General features: G+C 43.4%; 1 protein-coding gene and 1 non-coding gene across 2 annotated transcripts in view; one reads left to right on the top strand and one right to left on the bottom strand.

Annotated features, from left to right (window-relative positions):
* Positions 1 to 24,375, top strand: part of LOC143288939 (very long-chain specific acyl-CoA dehydrogenase, mitochondrial-like) — a 32,557-nt gene that overhangs the window by 4,584 nt on the left and 3,598 nt on the right. Inside the window, exons 4-17 of the mRNA XM_076597622.1 lie at positions 488 to 552; positions 1,091 to 1,199; positions 2,045 to 2,139; positions 3,201 to 3,332; positions 4,589 to 4,702; positions 5,890 to 5,972; positions 8,216 to 8,310; positions 8,825 to 8,928; positions 11,411 to 11,515; positions 12,382 to 12,468; positions 13,155 to 13,217; positions 14,105 to 14,206; positions 15,677 to 15,774; positions 24,009 to 24,081. Of these exons, the coding sequence (XP_076453737.1) occupies positions 488 to 552; positions 1,091 to 1,199; positions 2,045 to 2,139; positions 3,201 to 3,332; positions 4,589 to 4,702; positions 5,890 to 5,972; positions 8,216 to 8,310; positions 8,825 to 8,928; positions 11,411 to 11,515; positions 12,382 to 12,468; positions 13,155 to 13,217; positions 14,105 to 14,206; positions 15,677 to 15,774; positions 24,009 to 24,081 (1,325 nt within the window). The remainder of the gene's footprint in view (positions 1 to 487; positions 553 to 1,090; positions 1,200 to 2,044; positions 2,140 to 3,200; positions 3,333 to 4,588; positions 4,703 to 5,889; positions 5,973 to 8,215; positions 8,311 to 8,824; positions 8,929 to 11,410; positions 11,516 to 12,381; positions 12,469 to 13,154; positions 13,218 to 14,104; positions 14,207 to 15,676; positions 15,775 to 24,008; positions 24,082 to 24,375) is intronic.
* On the bottom strand, positions 5,343 to 5,415 carry Trnak-uuu (transfer RNA lysine (anticodon UUU)). Its single transcript has one exon. It is a non-coding gene; the product is annotated as a tRNA-Lys (tRNA).

Genomic DNA, 24,375 nt, shown 5'->3' with positions numbered 1-24,375 from the left:
TATGCATGCACATGTATACACACACACACACACACTCATCATCACCATCATTATGCACCTCCTGACGCTTATTCACACAGTGGCATTGCTCTATACTTTAATGAAACAGCAAAAACATGTAGAACACTGCACACGCATGCATCACTGTTGGTGTGTTTGGTATGTGTGTGTGTGTTTGAAAGAGAGTGATCACGAGTGGTTCATGTAACATGTAGCTTTTTCTGTTGTTGTTTTTTTTTGTTTGTTTTTTTTAAACACCCTGAGCTCTCTGAGAGAAAGGGCACTGTATAAATGTACGTTGTTATTATTGTACGGTATTTTGTGGCAGCTTTGTCACCAAACATGTGTTCTTTTGCTTCATAATTCATTGCTTGTGTGGTATTACTCAGCAGAGCTGTTACAATATTGAAGTAACAAAAAGAATCATCCATTCATTCTCTTCATTTCTCTCTCTTTCTTTCTTTCTTTCTTTCTTTCTTCATTTCAGTGCTGGACCCTGAGCAGAAAGAAGAGCTACAGATGCTGGTAGACCCGTGTGCCAAGTTCTTTGACGTACGTCATTGGTGATAATGGAATTTCATTTCTGTTTGGAGGGGGGGTGAGGAAATGGGTATCATTCAGACTGAAAGAAAACTGTATATAGCGGATCATGTAAACTGCTTTATGCATTTGTTATTTGTTGCGTTTTCAGCCAGTGCGTTTGCTTGGGCTTTGAAACCCCACCCCCAACCCCCTCCCCGCCACAGGAAACAGGGTTGCCAAAGTGTCAAAGGTAAAACAGCTAAAGTCACACTAGTAGAAATGAGTGGGCATTGGAATTTCAGCTGGGGAAGAAGATAACAAGAGAGTTAACCACAGCAGTTTTTGTGCTTGGTAAAAGGGGAACAAAGAAGAAAAAACCCAAAGACAACATCCCCCAAACCCTTGATTTCATCACAATATTCACTCGTGGCCATTTTCATCCCCAAACTTGCACATGCATGCTCCCATACATATGTACTTGCACATACATGTGCACATGCATGTACGCATGCACGTAAGAGACCACACAACAACAAAAAAACTGTCAATATGTCACCTGTTGTTGCAGGAGCAGAATGATGCACTGAAAAACGATGCCCTGGAAAAAGTAGATGACCATTCCATGCAGGGGCTCAGGGAAATGGGGGCTTTTGGCTTGCAAGTTCCCCAAGATCTTGGTGAGTGGGACTGTTTTGTGTAAATGTAACATGTGGAGTGATGGCCTAGAGGTAAGGCGTCCGCCTAGGAAGTGAGAGAATCTGAGCACGCTGGTTCGAATAACAGTTCGGCTGCTGATATTTTCTCCCCCTCCACTAGACCTTGACTGGTGGTCTGGACGCTAGTCATTCGGATGAGATGACAAACCGAGGTCCAGTATGCAGCATGCACTTAGTGCACATAAAAGAATCCACAGCAACAAAAGGGTTGTTCCTGGCAAATTCTCTAGAAAAATCCACTTAAATAGGAAAAACAAATAAAACTGCACACAGGAAAAAATACAAAAAAAAAAAAAAAATGGGTGGCACTGTAGTGTAGTGATGCGCTCTCACTGTGGAGAACAGCCCAAAGTTCACACAGAGAAATCTGTTGTAATAAAAAGAAATACAAATACAAATTTGTGTGTGTGTAATTAAGTAATACAATAGGCATATTCTTTGAATCAATTTTATACTTTTGTGCATTAAATCTCTTTTTTTTTCTTCTTCTTTTGTTAGTTATTGTGCATGTGTGTATGTTTTTGATGTTTAGCTCCCTTTAATTTGCATTCCTGGGCTTAAAAGTTATGTTAGAATTTTGTTGTTAAGAACACATTGCTTAGCCATAATATGCAGAGTAATGAATGTATGTTTTTAGACTCTTGAATATTCTCTCTCTCTCTCTCTCTCTCTCTCTCTCTCTCTTTTCTTTTTTTTTTTATGCATAGAAGTATCAGTGTATGTGGTGTGTGTATACTTTGTATTCACATACAGCCTATTCAGCCAATTATTTCTGTTGTTCCTATCATTGTTTGTCGTGTTGTTAGGTGGCCTGGGTCTCAACAACACGCAGTACGCTCGTCTGGTGGAAATCGTGGGAGCTCATGACCTTGGGGTGGCCATCACGTTGGGGGCCCATCAGGTAGGGCACTGGCCGTAGGACCGTTCGCTGTTTGGATTTTCATGATTAACGCTTAACAGGGTTTGTCTTTTTCACTTAGGGATTTCACTTCCTATTTCAGGGTGACAGATAATTTGTTTTTGTTCAAGCCATGATCACTTGGGGTCAGGGGGGCAAAGGGGAGGTTACCTACTTCCGGGAGGTTGTCGGCCGTAGTTACTTTCATTTTCTCCGCATAGGCGTATAGTAGTTTGCACAGGACAGGAATGTCAGACCCCTGCCAGAGTCTGCACTAGTGGGTCACGGTAAGTATGTTACTTAAACGTAAATTTAGACAGAAAATTCCATTTGTTCAAGCCATGATCACTTGGGGTTTGGTAGATTTAAATGAGAACAGTTCTTACATTCCTTTCTGTCTTTCTTATTACCTTTCTGGTGTCAGCCATGAAGGTTCACCCCTTGTTTTTCACTTTAAAATGGTTGGGAAAAATGTTTTTTTTAAAAATGGTTGTGAAAGAAACTGATACTGGCAACAATGATTTCTGTTTGCCAGGTAGTGCATGAAGCTGTATGTGTCCTGAATGTATTCACCGAAGAGGGTAGAATAACAACAGGGGGATGAAAGATAAAAGGGGGAAACAATCCTTTTTCTTTTCCATTGACCAAAGCAAGAGAGGAGAGTGAAGGCCAGTGTGTCACCTACCTCCAGTCTCACACTGTCTTTGTGTGACAGTGAGGATGATAATGGTACTTTGTTATGATGATAATGGTACTTTGTTATGATGATAATGGTACTTTGTTATGATGATAATGGTACTTTGTTATGATGATAATGGTACTTTGTTATGATGATAATGATACTTTGTTATGATGATAATGGTACTTTGTTATGATGATAATGGTACTTTAGTATAGTGTTTTCAAACCTCTCAAAGTGCTTTACAATAACCTGTCTTGTTCAAAACAAAGCATACAGGAAAGCACACAAGAACAAACACACACGCACAATACACACACACACACACACACACACACACACACACACCATGTGGATGAAGCTCTTTTTGTGTGTTGCTGGACAGTCCATTGGGTTCAAAGGCATCCTGCTGTTTGGCAGCCCGGAGCAGAAGAAAAAGTACTTGCCCCCCCTGACAGCCGGCGAACAGATGGCGGCGTTTTGTCTGACAGAGCCAGCCAGTGGCTCCGACGCCAGTGTGAGTTTGCACCTTCTGTGTCACTGCGTTCGTGGTTTTGACTTGTTCACTAAATAGCATATCGGTCAGCTTTTAGTTCAATAAATAGCAGATGGGGTTGATCAAATTGGTCGGTTTTTAGTTCAGTAAATAGCAGATTGGGTTATCAGACTGGTCAGCTTTTAGTTCAGTAAATAGCAGATTGGGTTGATCAGATTGGTCGGCTTTTAGTTCAGTAAATAGCAGATTGGGTTATCAGACTGGTCAGCTTTTAGTTCAGTAAACAGCAGATTGGGTTGATCAGATTGGTCAGCTTTTAGTTCAGTAAATAGCAGATTGGGTTGATCAGATTGGTCAGCTTTTAGTTCAATAAATAGCAGATTGGGTTGATCAGATTGGTCAGCTTTCAGTCCAGTAGATATCAGTTTGGGTTGATCAGACTGGTCAGCTTTTAGTTCAGTAAGCAGCAGATTGGGTTGATCAGATTTGTCAGCTTTTTAGTTCAATAAATAGCAGATGGGGTTGATCAGATTGGTCAGCTTTCAGTTCAAAGAATAGCAGATGGGGTTGATCCGATGGTCAACTTTCATGTCTGTTTTGTGTGTCAGTGTATACCTTAGCTGTTATCATTATTTATGGGCTATATATTGGTGATGAAATAGTCTTTTTCTGAAGATTATTAAAGCTCTTTTTTTTCTGAAGCAGCTGATGAAGGTATTTGTTGTTTTGTTTTGAAGATATTACCGGTTGGTGTTTTTCTATTTGTTATGTTAACATTGTCATGAAATAGTTTTCTTCAGCTGCTGTTTCTTCTGTATAAAAATGCCCTTTAAGGTCAACATATAGATTATACTTCTTGAAGTGGAGTTACAGTGCAGAAAGTTTGAATGTTCACTTGGCCAAAACAATGTTGAAAAAAATATTAAAGATTTGAAGAGTGTATATGTGAGAGCACACGTGTGTGTGCTTGTATGTGTGTGTGTTAGAGACACAGTTTTGAGTACCTAACAATCACAGTTTTGAGTACCTAACAATCACAGTTTTGAGTATCTAACAATCACAGTTTTGAGTACCTAACAATCACAGTTTTGAGTATCTAACAATCACAGTTTTTAGTATCTAACAGTCACAGTTTTGAGTACCTAACAATCACAGTTTTGAGGACCTAACAATCACAGTTTTGAGGATCTAACAATCACAGTTTTGAGGACCTAACAGTCACAATTTTGAGTACCTAACAGTGACTGATCATCATCATCATCATCCCTGTGTCACAGTCAATCAGGACACGAGCAGTTCTCTCCGAGGACGGAAGTCACTACGTGATGAACGGCTCCAAGATCTGGATCAGCAACGGAGGCTTTGCTGAAGTCTTCACTGTGTTTGCCCAGGTGAGAGCTGCCGGAGCCTTGGTCATAACTTTCTGGTTCCAAGTAAGAGCGTTCAGACCAGTCAGTGCTGTGTCTTGTTGGAAAGTGAGTTCGGAAAAAAGGGGAAGCTAGACAGGGATACAGAGGGGAGGTAACCTCCCGGGAGGTTATCGTCCATAGCTACTTTTGTTTTCTCCGCATAGGCAGATAGTAGCTTGCACAGGACAGGAATCAGACCCCTGCCAGAGTCTGCACTAGTGGGTCACGCTAAGTATGTTAGATAAACGTAATTTTAAGGAAAAAAAATCCTTTTGGCACAACAGTATAAACATGGGCACGGAGAAGTTTTCTTGTTTGAACAGTTTACACAATGTTTCAATTACAGATACTTTCTATTTAAAAAAAACGTTTGAAAAGTTTACAAGACAACTCAGTAACAAGTACTTTCCGTTGAATATTTGTTTGAAGAAAATTTTACACAACAATTTAATGAAAGTGCTTTCCATTGAATATTTGCCAATGACAGTTTCAGTTTCAGTTGCTCAAGGAGGCGTCACTGCGTTCAGACAAACCATATATGCTACACCACATCTGCCAAGCAGATGCCTGACCAGCAGCGTAACCCAACGCGCTTAGTCAGGCCTTGAAAATAAAATCGCAGCGCCCAATAGGGGACACGAACCCCTGACCCTCAGATTAAAAGTCTGATGCTCTACCGACTGAGCTAACCGGGCTGCCAGTGACAATGTTAAAAGAGATGCAGTACATGTTTCAAAAATGCTTTGAAGAGATTCTAGCAGCTTATATGGATAGAAGTTGGGACCATTCACCAGAAGCAGTTGAGTAGTATTTGGCTTTTGAAAACATTGTCTGTAGTGTAAATGTGTTTGTCTTAAGTTTCCCATTTGTTAAAAATGTCATTCTGTTTGAATTAAGGTAGTTTTACACAAAAATATTACAAAATGTCTTGTATTTATATAACAACTTTCAGGACTGTTCTTTGGTTGCGTTGGGTTAAAGTTTTCTTTGGTCTGTTTGAAATTTACCAGATTCAGATGACACTTAGATTGCATTTAAGCTGAAAGAAGTGTTTGAATTCATATGTGTATGCACAAACACTGATAAAACAAATGCACACACTCACATTCTCTCACTCTCGCACATGTACACATTGAAAAAAAGCTCACTTTATTTTGTTTTTTGTCCAGACCCCTGTAAAAACTGCTGACGGGGAGACAAAGGACAAAGTGACCGCCTTCATTGTGGAGCGGTCATTTGGAGGAGTGTCAAGGTCAGTTAAGGGTTAACAGAGTGATCATAAGAGATATTTTGCTTATTGGTGTATGTATATGTATATAACATTGGAATGATATTTTGCTTGTTCAGATCTTTGCAGGAAATATTAATTGCTGATACTTTTGCCATTGTTTTCTTGATTTTGCTGTTTTAAGTGCGTATATGTCTGCCAGTACAACATCAAATTAGTTTTCAGAGTGTGTGGTGGCATCCATGCCAGTAGTAAGTCGTCATAAAGATTCGGAAAGTTTGAAACTTTGATAAATCCACGTTATGATGGAGCCATAGAATGCTAATAAAGATTGGGGAAGTTTGAAACTTTGATAAATCCACGTTATGATGGAGCCATAGAATGCTAATAAAGATTGGGGAAGTTTGAAACTTTGATAAATCCGCGTTATGATGGAGCCATAGAATGCTAATAAAGATTGGGGAAGTTTGAAACTTTGATAAATCCACGTTATGATGGAGCCATAGAATGCTAATAAAGATTGGGGAAGTTTGAAACTTTGATAAATCCACGTTATGATGGAGCCATAGAATGCTAAGAAAAGATTGGGGAAGTTTGAAACTTTGATAAATCCACGTTATGATGGAGCCATAGAATGCTAATAAAGATTGGGGAAGTTTGAAACTTTGATAAATCCACGTTATGATGGAGCCATAGAATGCTAATAAAGATTGGGGAAGTTTGAAACTTTGATAAATCCACGTTATGATGGAGCCATAGAATGCTAAGTAAAGATTGGGGAAGTTTGAAACTTTGATAAATCCACGTTATGATGGAGCCATAGAATGCTAAGTAAAGATTGGGGAAGTTTGAAACTTTGATAAATCCACGTTATGATGGAGCCATAGAATGCTAATAAAGATTGGGGAAGTTTGAAACTTTGATAAATCCACGTTATGATGGAGCCATAGAATGCTAATAAAGATTGGGGAAGTTTGAAACTTTGATAAATCCACGTTATGATGGAGCCATAGAATGCTAATAAAGATTGGGGAAGTTTGAAACTTTGATAAATCCACGTTATGATGGAGCCATAGAATGCTAATAAAGATTGGGGAAGTTTGAAACTTTGATAAATCCACGTTATGATGGAGCCATAGAATGCTAATAAAGATTGGGGAAGTTTGAAACTTTGATAAATCCATGTTATGATGGAGCCATAGAATGCTAATAAAGATTGGGGAAGTTTGAAACTTTGATAAATCCATGTTATGATGGAGCCATAGAATGCTAATAAAGATTGGGGAAGTTTGAAACTTTGATAAATCCACGTTATGATGGAGCCATAGAATGCTAATAAAGATTGGGGAAGTTTGAAACTTTGATAAATCCACGTTATGATGGAGCCATAGAATGCTAATAAATATTGGGGAAGTTTGAAACTTTGATAAATCCACGTTATGATGGAGCCATAGAATGCTAATAAAGATTGGGGAAGTTTGAAACTTTGATAAATCCACGTTATGATGGAGCCATAGAATGCTAATAAAGATTGGGGAAGTTTGAAACTTTGATAAATCCACGTTATGATGGAGCCATAGAATGCTAATAAAGATTGGGGAAGTTTGAAACTTTGATAAATCCACGTTATGATGGAGCCATAGAATGCTAATAAAGATTGGGGAAGTTTGAAACTTTGATAAATCCACGTTATGATGGAGCCATAGAATGCTAATAAAGATTGGGGAAGTTTGAAACTTTGATAAATTCACGTTATGATGGAGCCATAGAATGCTAATAAAGATTGGGGAAGTTTGAAACTTTGATAAATCCACGTTATGATGGAGCCATAGAATGCTAATAAAGATTGGGGAAGTTTGAAACTTTGATAAATTCACGTTATGATGGAGCCATAGAATGCTAATAAAGATTGGGGAAGTTTGAAACTTTGATAAATCCACGTTATGATGGAGCCATAGAATGCTAATAAAGATTGGGGAAGTTTGAAACTTTGATAAATCCACGTTATGATGGAGCCATAGAATGCTAATAAAGATTGGGGAAGTTTGAAACTTTGATAAATCCATGTTATGATGGAGCCATAGAATGCTAATCCATGTGGGGCTGCTTTTCGGTGGAATTGTTTGTTCCCTTTCCAGCACACAGCTTTCAGTTTGACAAGTACTCATTTCTGATGGTGAGCAAACGTGTTTGAATCCAGGCATGTTTTGTAAATGGAGGTAACGCCTGCCCTCATTTTGTGTTGTGTGTGTGTGTGTGTGTCACAGTGGACCACCAGAGAAAAAGATGGGCATCAAGGCCTCCAACACTGCTGAGGTCTACTTTGAGGATGTCAAGATCCCTGTCGAGAATGTTTTGGGAGGTTGGTGGTATGTGTGTTTGGGTGTGGGTGTGTGTGTGTGTGTGCTTGTGTGTATACTGCATGTATCATTGTGTGTGTGTGCGCGTGTCTGTGTTTATATGTATTTCCTATTGGTGTTAATTTGTGTGGAAGACATACATGTAAACCCAGCATAAGAATCATGCACTGTCTCCCAGAATTTCAGTTGAAATTAGCGAAGCTGCCAATGAGCTCTTCATTATTTGTGAGTACCAAAGCTGCTGTTAAGCTCTTCATTACCTTTGCTGCAGTTACTGTTGACTGGAGCATATTCTGATTTTTAAAATGTTTGTGTGACCAACAAGCAAAATGCACTTGGTGATAATACAACTGATTGAGAAAGTGAAGCAGTATGGAATTATCTGGACTCTGTCCAAGGGAAGCAACCCGGTATTACAGATAAATCAGTACTGGGGGTATATAATCAGGTTTTACTTTTAGCTTGTTAGAAGGTTTTGGTTTGTGGTCTGAATGCTGGAATATTCATGTCGTCTAGGTGTTGGCGGAGGGTTCAAGGTGGCCATGAACATTCTGAACAACGGACGGTTCGGCATGGCGGCTGCTCTCTCCGGCACCATGAAGTACTGCATCTACAAAGCCGTGAGTGTTCAGCATCGAGCAATATGACAGTTTCAGTTTTTCCAGACCCCTGAAAACAGAGTATGGCTGCCTACATGGTAGGGGGGGTAAAAACAGTCATACACATAAAAGCCCACAAAGAAAGAAGTGTCTCAAGGAGGCATCACTGCGTTGAAGGAAATCTGTATACACATCTGCTAAGCAGATGCCAGACAGCAGCAGCACAGCCCAACACAGCAGTCAGGCCATGACTGCATGCAGACATAATGGTGCACGTATCAGTGTGGGTTTCTTCTACACAATGTTTCCAGAGGACAACACTTTTGTTGCCGTGTGATATTTTTTCAGTGCGCCAAGTTTGTGCGGCACCACACAAGACCTCAGTTTATTGTCTGATCTCTGAATGACAAGATGTTCAATTTGATTTTTCACTCCATCTTGGGTTAAAGGGTGAGAGTGGGAATCAACCTCAGATCCTCACGGACACTGTATTGGCTCACTCCATCTTGGGATAAAGGGTGAGAGTGGGAATCAGTCTCAGATCCTCACGGACACTGTATTGGCTCACTCCATCTTGGGATAAAGGGTGAGAGTGGGAATCAGTCTCAGATCCTCATGGACACTGTACTGGCAGGTGTGGGTCTTAACCATTTTGCCACCCTCCTCGTTAATGGCAGGAAATGGCTAAGGCACTGGGGACTGGACATCTCTAGAATCTGTCTTTAAACTAAACTGTTGGGTTAGAATCTGTCTTTAAACTGAACTGTTGGGTTGTTTGTCTTTTCTTTTTTTTTTCTTTTTTTTTCTTCTTTGTTTCTTTGGTGCTGTCCTATCCACTGACATCTTTTTCAGTTTTCTGTCTTGTGCAGTCCTGATTCTTTCCTCTTTTCCTTCTTTCTCTCACTCTCTCCCATTTGGGTTTTTTAGAAGTAGAATTTGTTTTGATTATCCATCAGTTTAGATTAGTAGTTGGTTTCGTTGTTTGTGTCCTCATTTCACCCCCCTCTGATTTTTGTAATTTAAAAAAAAAACTTTTTTTTTCTTGTGTCTCTTTCCTTTTGTAACGTTATCCATGCTTTTTTAAATCAAAGATTTCTGTTTGTTGAGGATGTGAGGTAATTGGAGACGGGGTTTTTTGTATTTGTATTTGTCAGTGAAAATAACGTCTTTTCATTTTTATTATTATTTTTTTAACTCTACATATATGATTGTGTTAGTACACCATGTACATATATTTGATTTTCTACATGGCAGATTCAGATTTCTCTTCACGTCTTCACCCCACCCTCTACCCCCTAGTCAGATTTCTCTTCACCTCTTCACCCCCCACCTCTCTTCACCCACCTGGTCAGATTTCTCAATCTTCCTTCTGGAAGTTTCTTCACTCTTACCCACCCTCTAACCCTAGTCAGATTTCTCTAACATCTTCACCCCACCCTCGTACCCCTGGTCAGATTTCTCTTCACCTCTTCACCCCACCCTCTACCCCTGGTCAGATTTCTTCTTCAATTCATCACCCCACCCTCTACCCCCTAGACAGATATCTCTTCACCGCATCACCCCCCCCTCAACCCCCTGGTCAGATTTCTCTTCACGTCTTCACCCCACCCCTCTAACCCTAGTCAGATTTCTCTTAACGTCTTCACCCCACCCTCTACCCCCTAGTCAGATTTCTCAACATCTTCACCCCACCCTCTACCCCCTGGTCAATTTCTCTTCACGTCTTCACCCCACCCTCTACCCCCTGGTCAGATTTCTCTTCACCTCTTCACCCCACCCTCTACCCCCTAGTCAGATTTCTCTTCACCTCTTCACCCCACCCTCTACCCCCTGGTCAGATTTCTCTTCACGTCTTCACCCCACCCTCTACCCCCTAGTCAGATTTCTCCTAACGTCTTCACCCCACCCTCTACCCCCTAGTCAGATTTCTCTTCACCTCTTCACCCCACCCTCTACCCCCTAGTCAGATTTCTCTTCACGTCTTCACCCCACCCTCTACCCCCTAGTCAGATTTCTCTTCACATCTTCACCCCACCCTCTACCCCCTAGTCAGATTTCTCCTAACATCTTCACCCCACCCTCTACCCCCTAGTCAGATTTCTCTTCACCTCTTCACCCCACCCTCTAACCCCTAGTCAGATTTCTCAACATCTTCACCCCACCCTCTACCCCCTAGTCAGATTTCTCTTCACGTCTTCACCCCACCCTCTACCCCCTAGTCAGATTTCTCTTAACCTCTTCACCCCACCCTCTACCCCCTAGTCTCTTCCTTTCGCATAACTCTGAGTGTATTTGTTTATGGGAGATATTTTTTTATGTATCCATTGCTTTCTGAACACACTTTATTATTTTGTTCATTTCCTTGTGCATTTTGTCCATAACGTCAAGACTACGCTTTTGCAGTTGGCTGGGCTATAAACATAATTTTTGAAAAAAATTGATTTGATTTGATCCTTGTAGCTATATGTATCCATTTTTTGTGTGATGATTGTGGTATCTACAGGTGGAACATGCAAGCAACAGGACACAGTTTGGTCGCAAGATCGATTCCTTTGGTGCCATTCAGGAGAAGATCGCTCGCATGACCATCGTGCAGTATGTCACGGAGGTAATGGATGGCTTCTTGTTCATCCCATTTTGATATGATAAACGTCTTTTCTTATCTTATGTTGGTAAAAATGGACGTTCCGGCTTTGATATAAAACACAATCTTACTCATGTTGGTACAAAAGTTTGTTCCAAATTCCATTCCGGCTTTGATATGAAACACAATCTTACTCATGTTGGTACAAAAAGTTGTTCCCAATTCCATTCCAGCTTTGATATGAAACACAATCTTACTCATGTTGGTCAAAATGGTCGTTCCTGATTCGAAATGAGAAACGTTGGGTCGTACTTGTAGAAACATGCTTACGGATATGAGTGAACAATAGAGATGCAGCTCAGAAAAACAGTTTTATTTCTGTCTGTAAGAGATAGTGTATGCAAAGAGCGTGAGTGCCTCCTTCATGAGGGACAGGGGCTGGGGAGTGTAGAGTACCTTTCTAGAAATTATTGGTCTGATGATTTCTCTGTGCATTACCACTGCCAGTAGTTGCACTTGATAAATATATTCAGTCTGCACAAGGAATGCTGCTGTCTGCATGCTGAACTGAAAGATGTGGCAGAAAAATAGGAGGACTGTATAATTCTGTTTATGAACAGAAGGAATAGAGTAAACAGATGGACAGGCAGCCAGTTAGTGGCCAGGGTTACATCCAGGGACAAGAAAACCTCCGTACTGTTGTTATCATTATCGTTATGCCGTTATTGTTACTGTCATTACCTTCACTTGCATCAATATTATTATATTACCATTATTATTAATATTACAGTAATCATTATTATTATTGTTGTTGTTCCATTATTTCATTGTCATCATCATTATGACCGTTGTGGTCATCATTGTCAGTATTATTATTATTGTTATTGCAGTCCATGGCCTACATGCTGTCAGCTAACATGGACCAGGGATCTTCAGAATTCCAGATTGAAGCTGCCATCAGCAAAATCTTCGCCTCGGTGAGTGGCAGACCTTTTTTTTTTTTTTTTTTTTCAGTTTTGGGGAGGTGAAAAGGGAGGGGGCTGATCTGTTATATCCCACACCACATCTGCAGTATAATAAAAAAAAAAGAAGGGAAAAAAAAGCAGAGGGCAGTTGTGTGATATGCATACACTGAAGACCAGTCATGTCCACAGAGCCTACCAAACATTGCAAAGAAAAAAAAACATATGTATAGTCACATGAAGTTATCGAAATAGAAAGTAATGATGTTCGAAACAGCATCACAACTTAGTTTGTCTAAGATCACACAATGTGAAAAGACATAAGGTCAGCAGAAAAGATTTGAGAGTACATTATGTAATATGTAGGTCATAATGTAGCTGCTGTTTCTGCTTCATTGTGATTGATAAGAGAGAGAGAGAGTGGATCAACCTATAATAGATTATCAGCTAGATTCACTGTTATATTTTATATTGTCTTATTATTTTTTCTGGTATACTTAATAGAAGTTATTGTCACAAAGTGGAGTTTCTTTAGTTTTACCGATTTTTTTTTTCTTTTTTTTTTCTTTTTTTTTTTTTTAGATGTGTTTGTCTTTTCATTTCCTTAAGGTGGTCAGTGGGTTTTTTTCCTCCCCTGTTCATTATTTCAGCTGTTTTTTCCCTTTCATTTTTCCCTTGTTTTGTGTGATGTTTCTGTGTAGGAGGCGGCCTGGTTCTGTGCTGACGAAGCCATACAAGTGCTGGGCGGTATGGGCTACATGAGGGTCAGTTACTACAGCCTCTCTCTTTTCTTGCTTGCCTCTGTATTCCCTCAAACCTCCCTTGCAATACCAAATATTGCCATGCATGGAGATTTTTTTGGTTTTTTGTTGTTTTTTTCTCGAGGAAAGTGCGATGTTCTTTCGTTCTGTCAAGTGGAGCGGTGACATTGTGGATAAGATGCCCACCCAGGAAGTAAGAAAATGGCATGTTCGTGGTTCAGATCACATTTAAGCAGAATTCCTCCCACTTCACCCCTCCCTCTGCTACAACACCCTTGAGTGGTGGATGGTCTGAAAACTAGTCTTTGAGATGTGATGATAGAATGAGGTTCTGTGTGCAGCATGAATTCTGCTTAATGAAATCTCACAGCACCAATAAGGTAGCCTTGGCAACATTCTTTGGAAAAAAAACAACTGCAGTATGCGATCATTTGTTCTGTGAAAAATGAATTATAAAACAAACTACAATATGCAATCATTTGTTAAGAGATTTGTAGAGTACTCGTGTATTGTCATGTGTGTGTATTAGGCGATGATCATAGAAAAAAGATCAAAAGACATGTAACAAGAAAAGAAAAACAGGAAAAAGAAACATACCAAGCATTGTGAGAAATATGATTCGTCAGGGATACAAAGGGAGGTAACCTACTTCAGGAGGTTATCGGCTGTAGCTACTTTCGTTTTCTTCACATAGGCGGGCAGTAGTTTGCACGGGACAGGAATCAGACCCCTGCTGGAGTCTGCACTAGTGGGTCACAGTAAGTATGTTACATAAACATAATTTTAGGAAGAAAATTTCCTTTTATGAATATGCATCTAATACAATAGGAAAATGTCCCCTTTCAGTTGGTTGGGGAGTAAGCATCATGATTTGATTTGATTTGCGACAGGAATGTGGACTGGAGAGAGTGATGCGAGACCTGAGGATTTTCAGAATCTTTGAGGGCACCAACGACATCCTGCGACTGTTTGTGGCCCTCACTGGCATACAGGTGAGACTTAGTCCTCCTTGATCAGATGTGGAAGAATTTTTAGGATGTTTTGTCATATATGATATTGTGCTCACTGGTCGACATGTACCATAATTTTCGGCCTACAAGGCACTGCAGCACATAAGGCAACCCCTGATTTTAAAGAAAAAAGTTATTTGATTGCACATACTTTACAGTGACTCACTGGTGCAGCAAGATGGGAGGTGGCGCTCCCATCACCGGTCAGTTCATTTTGAGGAGCTCCACAGGTCTGGCTGTCATGTCTGAGGCATGTCCAACACCCTGGTGGCCTTCCTCTGTCTGATGCTACAGATCCCTTTGGCTGTCATTCCTGAGGCATGTCCAACACCCTGATGGCCTTCCTCTGTCTGATGCTACAGATCCCTTTGGTTGTCATGCCTGAGGCATGTCCAACACCCTGGTGGCCTTCCTCTGTCTGATGCTACAGATCCCTTTGGTTGTCATGCCTGAGGCATGTCCAACACCCTGGTGGGCTTCCTCTGTCTGATGCTGCAGATCCCTTCAAACACAATCATCTCTGTCCCAAATGGTCCTCAGCCGATGTGGAATCAACCGGATCAGGCCACATGTGCACTTCCCTGCATCGAGGTTCAACCTCTGCCTGCCCACATACATTTCTTCTGGCCCTCAAGCTGTAGTGAGACAACCCCGTAGGGTGTGCATTTCCTTCCCTTCCTTTGATAGGAAAGGCTCTCAATAAAGCGAGGTAACAACACTCTGACCTGATACGCGTTACATTACATTAATCAGCACTGCTGTGGCCCACAGACCTCCTACCCCCCCGGCCCCCTCCTCCTCCTCATATACAACTACAGGTAAGAGTCTTCTTTGCCCACACCAACAGCCTGAGGTGACACGGTGCACCCTGGTTGCCAGTCCCATCCCCCCTGCTGAGTAGTGTGCATGGTCACAGAGAGAAGTTTGTAACAGTCTTTGTGTTTGCATATGTAGGTGCAGTCTGTTCACATGTGCCAGATATACTCCAGACACTCGCACACACACACACACACACACACACACACACTCTCTCTCTCTCTCTCCGTCTGTCTGTCTGTCTCTCTCTCTGTCTTAAATGTGTGCATGCAACATACACACACACACTCTCTCTCTTTCTCTCTCTCACTCACATACACACTCTCTCTTAAATGTGCACACACATACACACACACACTCTCGGTCTCTCTCTCTCTCCCTCTCTCTTTTTCTTTCTCTCTGTCTTAAATGTGTGCATGCAACACTCTCTCTCTCTCTCTCTCTCTCTCTCTCTCTCTGTCTCTCACACACACACACACACACACACACACACATTCTCTCTCTTGAATGTGCACACACACTGTCTCTCTTAAATGTGTGCATGCAGACATACACGCGCACGCACACACACACGCCACCACCACCACAGCCACTGCCACCAGTAACAAAAACTGACGGTCCTGTCCCCTCCCTCAGTATGCAGGCAAGTCCCTCAAGGAGCTGCAGAAGGCGCTGAAAAATCCTCTGGCCAACATGGGCGCCATCACTGGAGCTGCCACAAAGAGAGCCAGACGGTAAGACAACCTGAAGATAACCTGAAGACAACCTGATGGCCTAGAAGTAACGTGTCCACCTAGGAAGCAAGAGAATCTGAGTGCACTGGTTCGAATCCCAGCAGAGTCACCAGTATTTTCTCCCCCTCCACTAGACCTTGAGTGGTGGTCTGGACGCTAGTCATTGTGTGAGAAGATTAACCGAGGTCCCATGTGCAGCATGCACATAGCGCATGTAAAAGAACCCTCAGCAACAAAAGGGTTGTCCCTGGCAAAATTCTTTAGAAAAATCCTCTTTGATAGGAAAACAAAAAAACTGCATGCAGGAAAAAATACCAAAAAAATGGGTAGCGCTCTCAGTGTAGCAACACGCTCTCCCTGGGGAGAGCAGCCCGAATTTCACACAGAGAAATCTGTGTGTGTGTGTGTGTGTGAGAATTGCAGCAGCTTCATTAAGAGTAGTAATGAAATTAGAAACAGCAGCAAACTTTTTTTTTTTTATATGCATGTGTGTAAACTCCATTATAAAGTCTTGTTGTTTTTTGTTTGTTTTTTTGTTGTTACTGTTTATGTTTTTGTTCTGATCTTTGTCATTGTTGTGTGACGCTTGGCCTCTTTTGTCCGATTATTAAGCAGAATTATTTTTCTTTTCTTTTTCTTTTTCTGTTTTTTCCAATCACTTAGAATCCAAGGTGTTTCCCCTATTCTCAGGTATGCTTTCTGTAAGATATTTATTTTATTTTCAACAAAGCATTACTATTTGTTGATTATTTGCATCATGATACCTTCCTTACCCCACTCACCTCCTGCTTTTTCTTCTGATTCATGCACTGCACCTTTCAGACCACAAGACGTTTTGGACTATTGGGCGCACACCTGGTTGTTGTTGTTTTTTTTTGGGGGGGGGGGGTTGTTTGTTTTTTTTAGAAAGAATTTTATATACTTAACCAAGTGTCCTGCTAATCTTGAGTCCAAGTGAAATCAAATATGCATTCACTTGATGGTTGAAAATGAAATGGGGAACATGTTTTCATCATTGTGGAAAGGTGTCATACTCCACGGTCACGCATCACTCCATCCACTCAGAAGGCGCAACAAAAGACAGCCCACAATTGTATATAATGTTCCCTCTATATAAATCAAACATGATGTATCTAAATATTTTAACTCATTCCATGCACACACACATTCTTTCAGAAAAGTAAATCCTGAATTAAATCTTCTAAGTAAATAAACATTGGTAATGATCCAGTTAATCTGTTGTGTTCCTCTTTTGGCCATCACTTCAAGCGGCTTTGCATTCCAACATGACCCTCCTGGTCCATGATCCAGTCAGTCTGTGTTCCTCTTTTGGCCATCACTTCAAGCGGCTTTGCTTTCCAACATGACCCTCCTGGTCCATGATCCAGTTAATCTGTTGTGTTCCTTTTTGGCCATCACTTCAAGCGGCTTTGCTTTCCAACATGACCCTCCTGGTCCATGATCCAGTCAGTCTGTGTTCCTCTTTTGGCCATCACTTCAAGCGGCTTTGCTTTCCAACATGACCCTCCTGGTCCATGATCCAGTCAGTCTGTGTTCCTCTTTTGGCCGTCACTTCAAGCGGCTTTGCTTTCCAACATGACCCTCCTGGTCTAACGTGACTTCCTTTTGGCCACAGCAAGTGGCAAGATTCCTGACTGTACCCCTCCAACCTCAGTCAATGAGCTGTCAGCTCCAAGGACCTCCTACAGACTCAGGGCAGGTAGGAAGCGCTGAGGTTCCACTTGAAACACTCGGCACCCTGCCGTAAACAGCCTATCCAAAATCTTTAGAGTAGTCTCAAATACGAATGAAAATCTTGGCAGACTACAAAAATATACAAATTTGTACTCGCCCGGATTTTGGTTTCTTTAAACAATCCTTGAAAGTAATAAATCAAACTTGAAATAACATTTGATTTGCGAGAAACAATCTTAAATGAAAAAGTAAATAATGTGAATAAATAAAATAATTTCCAGTTTTCAACTATCAATCCCGCGAGGTTCATTTGTAGAAATATGCACCTACACTTAAAGACCACAACACTGGTACCCAGACAACAGGATGCCAACAAGGGGCAGCAGAGCCAACAAGGGGCAGCAGAGCCAACAAGAGGCAGCAGAGCCAACAAGAGGCAGCAGAGCCAACAAGGGGCAGCAGAGCCAACAGCCAACAAGGGGCAGCAGAGCCAACAAGAGGCAGCAGAGCCAACAAGGGGCAGCAGAGCCAACAAGGGGCATCAGAGCCAACAAGGGGCAGCAGAGCCAACAAGGGGCAGCAGAGCCAACAAGGGGCATCAGAGCCAACAAGGGGCAGCAGAGCCAACAAGGGGCAGCAGAGCCAACAAGGGGCATCAGAGCCAACAAGAGGCATCAGAGCCAACAAGAGGCAGCAGAGCCAACAGCCAACAAGGGGCAGCAGAGCCAACAAGAGGCATCAGAGCCAACAAGGGGCAGCAGAGCCAACAAGGGGCAGCAGAGCCAACAAGAGGCAGCAGAGCCAACAAGGGGCAGCAGAGCCAACAAGGGGCAGCAGAGCCAACAAGAGGCAGCAGAGCCAACAAGGGGCAGCAGAGCCAACAAGAGGCAGCAGAGCCAACAGCCAACAAGAGGCAGCAGAGCCAACAAGGGGCATCAGAGCCAACAAGGGGCAGCAGAGCCAACAAGAGGCAGCAGAGCCAACAGCCAACAAGAGGCAGCAGAGCCAACAAGGGGCATCAGAGCCAACAAGGGGCAGCAGAGCCAACAAGAGGCAGCAGAGCCAACAAGGGGCAGCAGAGCCAACAAGGGGCAGCAGAGCCAACAGCCAACAAGGGGCAGCAGAGCCAACAAGAGGCAGCAGAGCCAACAAGGGGCAGCACAGCCAACAAGGGGCAGCAGAGCCAACAAGAGGCAGCAGAGCCAACAGCCAACAAGGGGCAGCAGAGCCAACAAGGGGCAGCACAGCCAACAGCCAACAAGGGGCAGCAGAGCCAACAAGAGGCAGCAGAGCCAACAAGGGGCAGCAGAGCCAACAAGGGGCAGCAGAGCCAACAAGGGGCAACAAGAGGCAGCAGAGCCAACAAGAGGCATCAGAGCCAACAAGGGGCAGCAGAGCCAACAAGGGGCAGCAGAGCCAACAAGAGGCAGCAGAGCCAACAAGGGGCAGCAGAGCCAACAAGAGGCAGCAGAGCCAACAAGGGGCAGCAGAGCCAACAAGAGGCAGCAGAGCCAACAAGAGGCAGCAGAGCCAACAAGAGGCAGCAGAGCCAACAAGAGGCAGCAGAGCCAACAAGGGGCAGCAGAGCCAACAAGAGGCAGCAGAGCCAACAAGAGGCATCAGAGCCAACAAGAGGCAGCAGAGCCAACAAGGGGCAGCAGAGCCAACAAGGGGCAGCAGAGCCAACAAGGGGCATCAGAGCCAACAAGGGGCAGCAGAGCCAACAAGGGGCAGCAGAGCCAACAGCCAACAAGAGGCAGCAGAGCCAACAAGGGGCAGCAGAGCCAACAAGGGGCAGCAGAGCCAACAAGAGGCAGCAGAGCCAACAAGAGGCAGCAGAGCCAACAAGAGGGAGCCAACAAGAGGCAGCAGAGCCAACAAGAGGGAGCCAACAAGGGGCAGCAGAGCCAACAAGGGGCAGCAGAGCCAACAAGAGGCAGCAGAGCCAACAAGGGGCAGCAGAGCCAACAAGAGGCAGCAGAGCCAACAGCCAACAAGAGGCAGCAGAGCCAACAAGGGGCATCAGAGCCAACAAGGGGCAGCAGAGCCAACAAGAGGCAGCAGAGCCAACAGCCAACAAGAGGCAGCAGAGCCAACAAGGGGCAGCAGAGCCAACAAGGGGCAGCAGAGCCAACAGCCAACAAGAGGCAGCAGAGCCAACAAGAGGCAGCAGAGCCAACAGCCAACAAGAGGCAGCAGAGCCAACAAGAGGCATCAGAGCCAACAAGGGGCAGCAGAGCCAACAAGAGGCAGCAGAGCCAACAAGAGGCAGCAGAGCCAACAAGGGGCAGCAGAGCCAACATGAGGCAGCAGAGCCAACAAGGGGCAGCAGAGCCAACAAGGGGCAGCAGAGCCAACATGAGGCAGCAGAGCCAACAAGAGGCAGCAGAGCCAACAAGGGGCAGCAGAGCCAACATGAGGCAGCAGAGCCAACAAGGGGCAGCAGAGCCAACAAGGGGCAGCAGAGCCAACAAGGGGCAGCAGAGCCAACAAGGGGCAGCAGAGCCAACAGCCAACAAGAGGCAGCAGAGCCAACAGCCAACAAGAGGCAGCAGAGCCAACAGCCAACAAGGGGCAGCAGAGCCAACAGCCAACAAGAGGCAGCAGAGCCAACAAGAGGCAGCAGAGCCAACAAGAGGCAGCAGAGCCAACAGCCAACAAGGGGCAGCAGAGCCAACAAGAGGCAGCAGAGCCAACAAGAGGCAGCAGAGCCAACAAGAGGCAGCAGAGCCAACAAGGGGCAGCAGAGCCAACAAGGGGCAGCAGAGCCAACAAGGGGCAGCAGAGCCAACAAGGGGCAGCAGAGCCAACAAGAGGCAGCAGAGCCAACAAGGGGCAGCAGAGCCAACAAGGGGCAGCAGAGCCAACAAGGGGCAGCAGAGCCAACAAGGGGCAGCAGAGCCAACAAGGGGCAGAGCCAACAAGGGGCAGCAGAGCCAACAAGGGGCAGAGCCAACAAGGGGCAGCAGAGCCAACAAGGGGCAGCAGAGCCAACTGCATGGGCCTGCGGCTCAGAAAGGAGTGACATTGAAACTGGGTCACAATTTTCCATTTCAAAATAAAAGTTCACTCCTGAACTGTTTTTACAAAATGTGCAGCCAATCAAGACAAGGGCTAAATTGCTGTCTCACCAAACTACCCAATGTAGCGCACATGTGCCACTGAACTATAAATCACTGTCTCAAAAGAATACCTCATCCATTTTTACATGATTCCTCCTCAGCCCTTCCACACTTCCTGACAAAAGGGAAATCATGTACTACAGTTTGCGGCATCTTGACAAACAGTATAGCCAGTAAAGATCCCATTCTTAGGTCAGACGCAAAGGCTAGTGAAAGTTGGTCAGGGTGGGGGAGGCAGGGGGGGGAATCCTCTTCCCCGCTTTTGTAATGAACATGGTAGGAAGGACCTGGATCAGTATGGTTACATCATAAGTTTCATCGCCACTTCAGGCCTTGAAAAGTTGATCAGCTCGGGAGGAGGGGGCTAACGCCATTTCTCTGCCTTTTTTCCTCAATTTTGACTTGATTCATACACTTCCAGTTCTGAGCAAGGTAGTATGTATACATGTCGCTTACACCCAAATTCCGCCGCAGTACTGTGTGTACTACTACTGACAACAGTGTTCAGGCTTTGGCATCGTGATAATGCTTTAGCAGCTTGAATACATGGTGCGTGCATGACGACTGTTTTATTTGATGTGTAGACACAGACACTGACCATGGTTATGGATAAGTTATATTGGTATGGATGGGTGCTGAAACTGAATCAGCCATGAATAAGGCCACTCCTTCAAATAATCAAGAGTAAAAAGTGCTGCTCTATAGTCCGATAATGTCAGTTTTCACTTGTTGGGTCATTTGTTTCTGATGTGTGTAAAGTGAAAGCATGCACATGAAGTTCGTGTACATTGAGACACATATGCAGACGTATTTGTTATTTTGCCTGAATCTGTTTATTTGTTTTGGGTATTTTGATTGTTTTTTGTTGTTTTGTTAATTTTGCTTTGCCTTCAGCCTGTCTTCTATATAACTATAATTTCCTCAGTGTGGAGAATGTCAGTAAACATTCAGCTGGTACCATCCTCTTCATTTCTGCATTCGTAGGCAACTGCTCCTCCTGTGTTCACGTGTTTCTGTCATTGGGCGTTCATGTGTAGACACTGGTTTTATCCTGTGTTGTTTCTGTCATTGGGTGTTCATGTGTAGACACTGGTTTTATCCTGTGTTCACTGTGTTTCTGTCATTGGGCGTTCATGTGCAGACACTGGTTTTATCCTGTGTTCACGTGTTTCTGTCATTGGGCGTTCATGTGCAGACACTGGTTTTATCCTGTGTTCACGTGTTTCTGTCATTGGGCGTTCATGTGCAGACACTGGTTTTATCCTGTGTTCACGTGTTTCTGTCACTGGGCGTTCATGTGCAGACACTGGTTTTATCCTGTGTTCACGTGTTTCTGTCATTGGGCGTTCATGTGCAGACACTGGTTTTATCCTGTGTTCACGTGTTTCTGTCATTGGGCGTTCATGTGCAGACACTGGTTTTATCCTGTGTTCACGTGTTTCTGTCATTGGGCGTTCATGTGCAGACACTGGTTTTATCCTGTGTTGTTTCTGTCATTGGGCGTTCATGTGTAGACACTGGTTTTATCCTGTGTTCACGTGTTTCTGTCATTGGGCGTTCATGTGTAGACACTGGTTTTATCCTGTGTTGTTTCTGTCATTGGGCGTTCATGTGCAGACACTGGTTTTATCCTGTGTTGTTTCTGTCATTGGGCGTTCATGTGCAGACACTGGTTTTATCCTGTGTTGTTTCTGTCATTGGGCGTTCATGTGCAGACACTGGTTTTATCCAGTGTTGTTTCTGTCATAGGGCGTTCATGTGTAGACACTGGTTTTATCCTGTGTTGTTTCTGTCATTGGGCGTTCATGTGTAGACACTGGTTTTATCCTGTGTTGTTTCTGTCATTGGGCGTTCATGTGCAGACACTGGTTTTATCCTGTGTTGTTTCTGTCATTGGGCGTTCATGTGCAGACACTGGTTTTATCCAGTGTTGTTTCTGTCATAGGGCGTTCATGTGCAGACACTGGTTTTATCCTGTGTTGTTTCTGTCATTGGGCGTTCATGTGCAGACACTGGTTTTATCCTGTGTTGTTTCTGTCATTGGGCGTTCATGTGCAGACACTGGTTTTATCCTGTGTTGTTTCTGTCATTGGGCGTTCATGTGCAGACACTGGTTTTATCCTGTGTTGTTTCTGTCATAGGGCGTTCATGTGCAGACACTGGTTTTATCCAGTGTTGTTTCTGTCATAGGGCGTTCATGTGCAGACACTGGTTTTATCCTGTGTTGTTTCTGTCATTGGGCGTTCATGTGCAGACACTGGTTTTATCCTGTGTTGTTTCTGTCATAGGGCGTTCATGTGCAGACACTGGTTTTATCCTGTGTTGTTTCTGTCATTGGGCGTTCATGTGTAGACACTGGTTTTATCCTGTGTTGTTTCTGTCATAGGGTGTTCATGTGTAGACACTGGTTTTATCCTGTGTTGTTTCTGTCATAGGGCGTTCATGTGCAGACACTGGTTTTATCCTGTGTTGTTTCTGTCATTGGGTGTTCATGTGTAGACACTGGTTTTATCCTGTGTTCACGTGTTTCTGTCATTGGGTGTTCATGTGTAGACACTGGTTTTATCCTGTGTTCACGTGTTTCTGTCATTGGGTGTTCATGTGTAGACACTGGTTTTATCCTGTGTTCACTTGTGTCTGTCATTGGGCGTTCATGTGTAGACACTGGTTTTATCCTGTGTTGTTTCTGTCATTGGGTGTTCATGTGTAGACACTGGTTTTATCCTGTGTTCACGTGTTTCTGTCATTGGGTGTTCATGTGTAGACACTGGTTTTATCCTGTGTTGTTTCTGTCATTGGGCGTTCATGTGCAGACACTGGTTTTATCCTGTGTTCACGTGTTTCTGTCATTGGGTGTTCATGTGCAGACACTGGTTTTATCCTGTCAGATAGGCAGTCATACTCTTCATTTCCAGCGATGTGCTTGCTGGGTGTGTTTCTGTAGCCACAACCCACTAAATGCTGAATTACTGGACTGTTAACTTTTATATTTGATTTGTGTGTGTGTGTGTGTGTGTGTGTGTGTGTGTGTGAAAACAAGAAGGGGGTAAAGGTACATGCAGTCTGTGCACACCTTGACATGTGAGATCAGACAAATCTTCAAAGATAACAGGTGCAAAGGGTGAATGGTGAAGTCCAAGGTTCTTAACTTCAGCCTTTGCACTGCTTATCTTTGGAAATTGATGTTCAACTTTTTATTTCTTTTTTGCCTGTTTCTCCATCATCTGTGTCTTTTCAGTGACATAACTCCCACAGTGCATGTCCCATGAGCCTGACATACTGAAAGAAAGTCTGGACCAAAATTGCAAAACTGACGCTTGACAGTTTCACAGTGCTGAAACGGGAAAGAGGGCAGTTGTGGTTGGACATGGCTTGACTGAACCCCAGGTGTTGAAGGACAGTTTGATGTTGTTACAGAATGGTTGGCATCGGATCAGGACTGTCTCTGGCCGAGCATTGCCATCCAGACCTCAAGGATTCAGCAGACAAGGTAGAGTGAGCTACTGAATGTATGCATTTGTGTGAGAGCAAGTGGGTATATATGTATTTCTTTGTTTTAGCATGCATGAAGAAGCTGGTATGTGAGAGAGTGAGTTCTGAAGATAAATTTAACTGGATGTATTTAACTGAATTATTTGAAGTGAAATGAACTTAAGATTTACAAGTCAAGGACGTGGTTTAATCAGCTTGTTTAATTGATGACTGATTCTTGATTGTAGTTCTGTGTCTCAGTGTGTAGAATATGTGGATTTATGCGTGTGCATTGCCGTTTATCAGTAGATAT

Source organism: Babylonia areolata, chromosome 13 (genome assembly GCF_041734735.1).
Source record: "Babylonia areolata isolate BAREFJ2019XMU chromosome 13, ASM4173473v1, whole genome shotgun sequence".
Taxonomy (NCBI): Eukaryota; Metazoa; Mollusca; class Gastropoda; order Neogastropoda; family Buccinidae; genus Babylonia; species Babylonia areolata.
The sequence above is the reverse complement of the archived record's forward strand: the minus strand, read 5'-3'. Positions and strand labels throughout refer to the sequence as shown.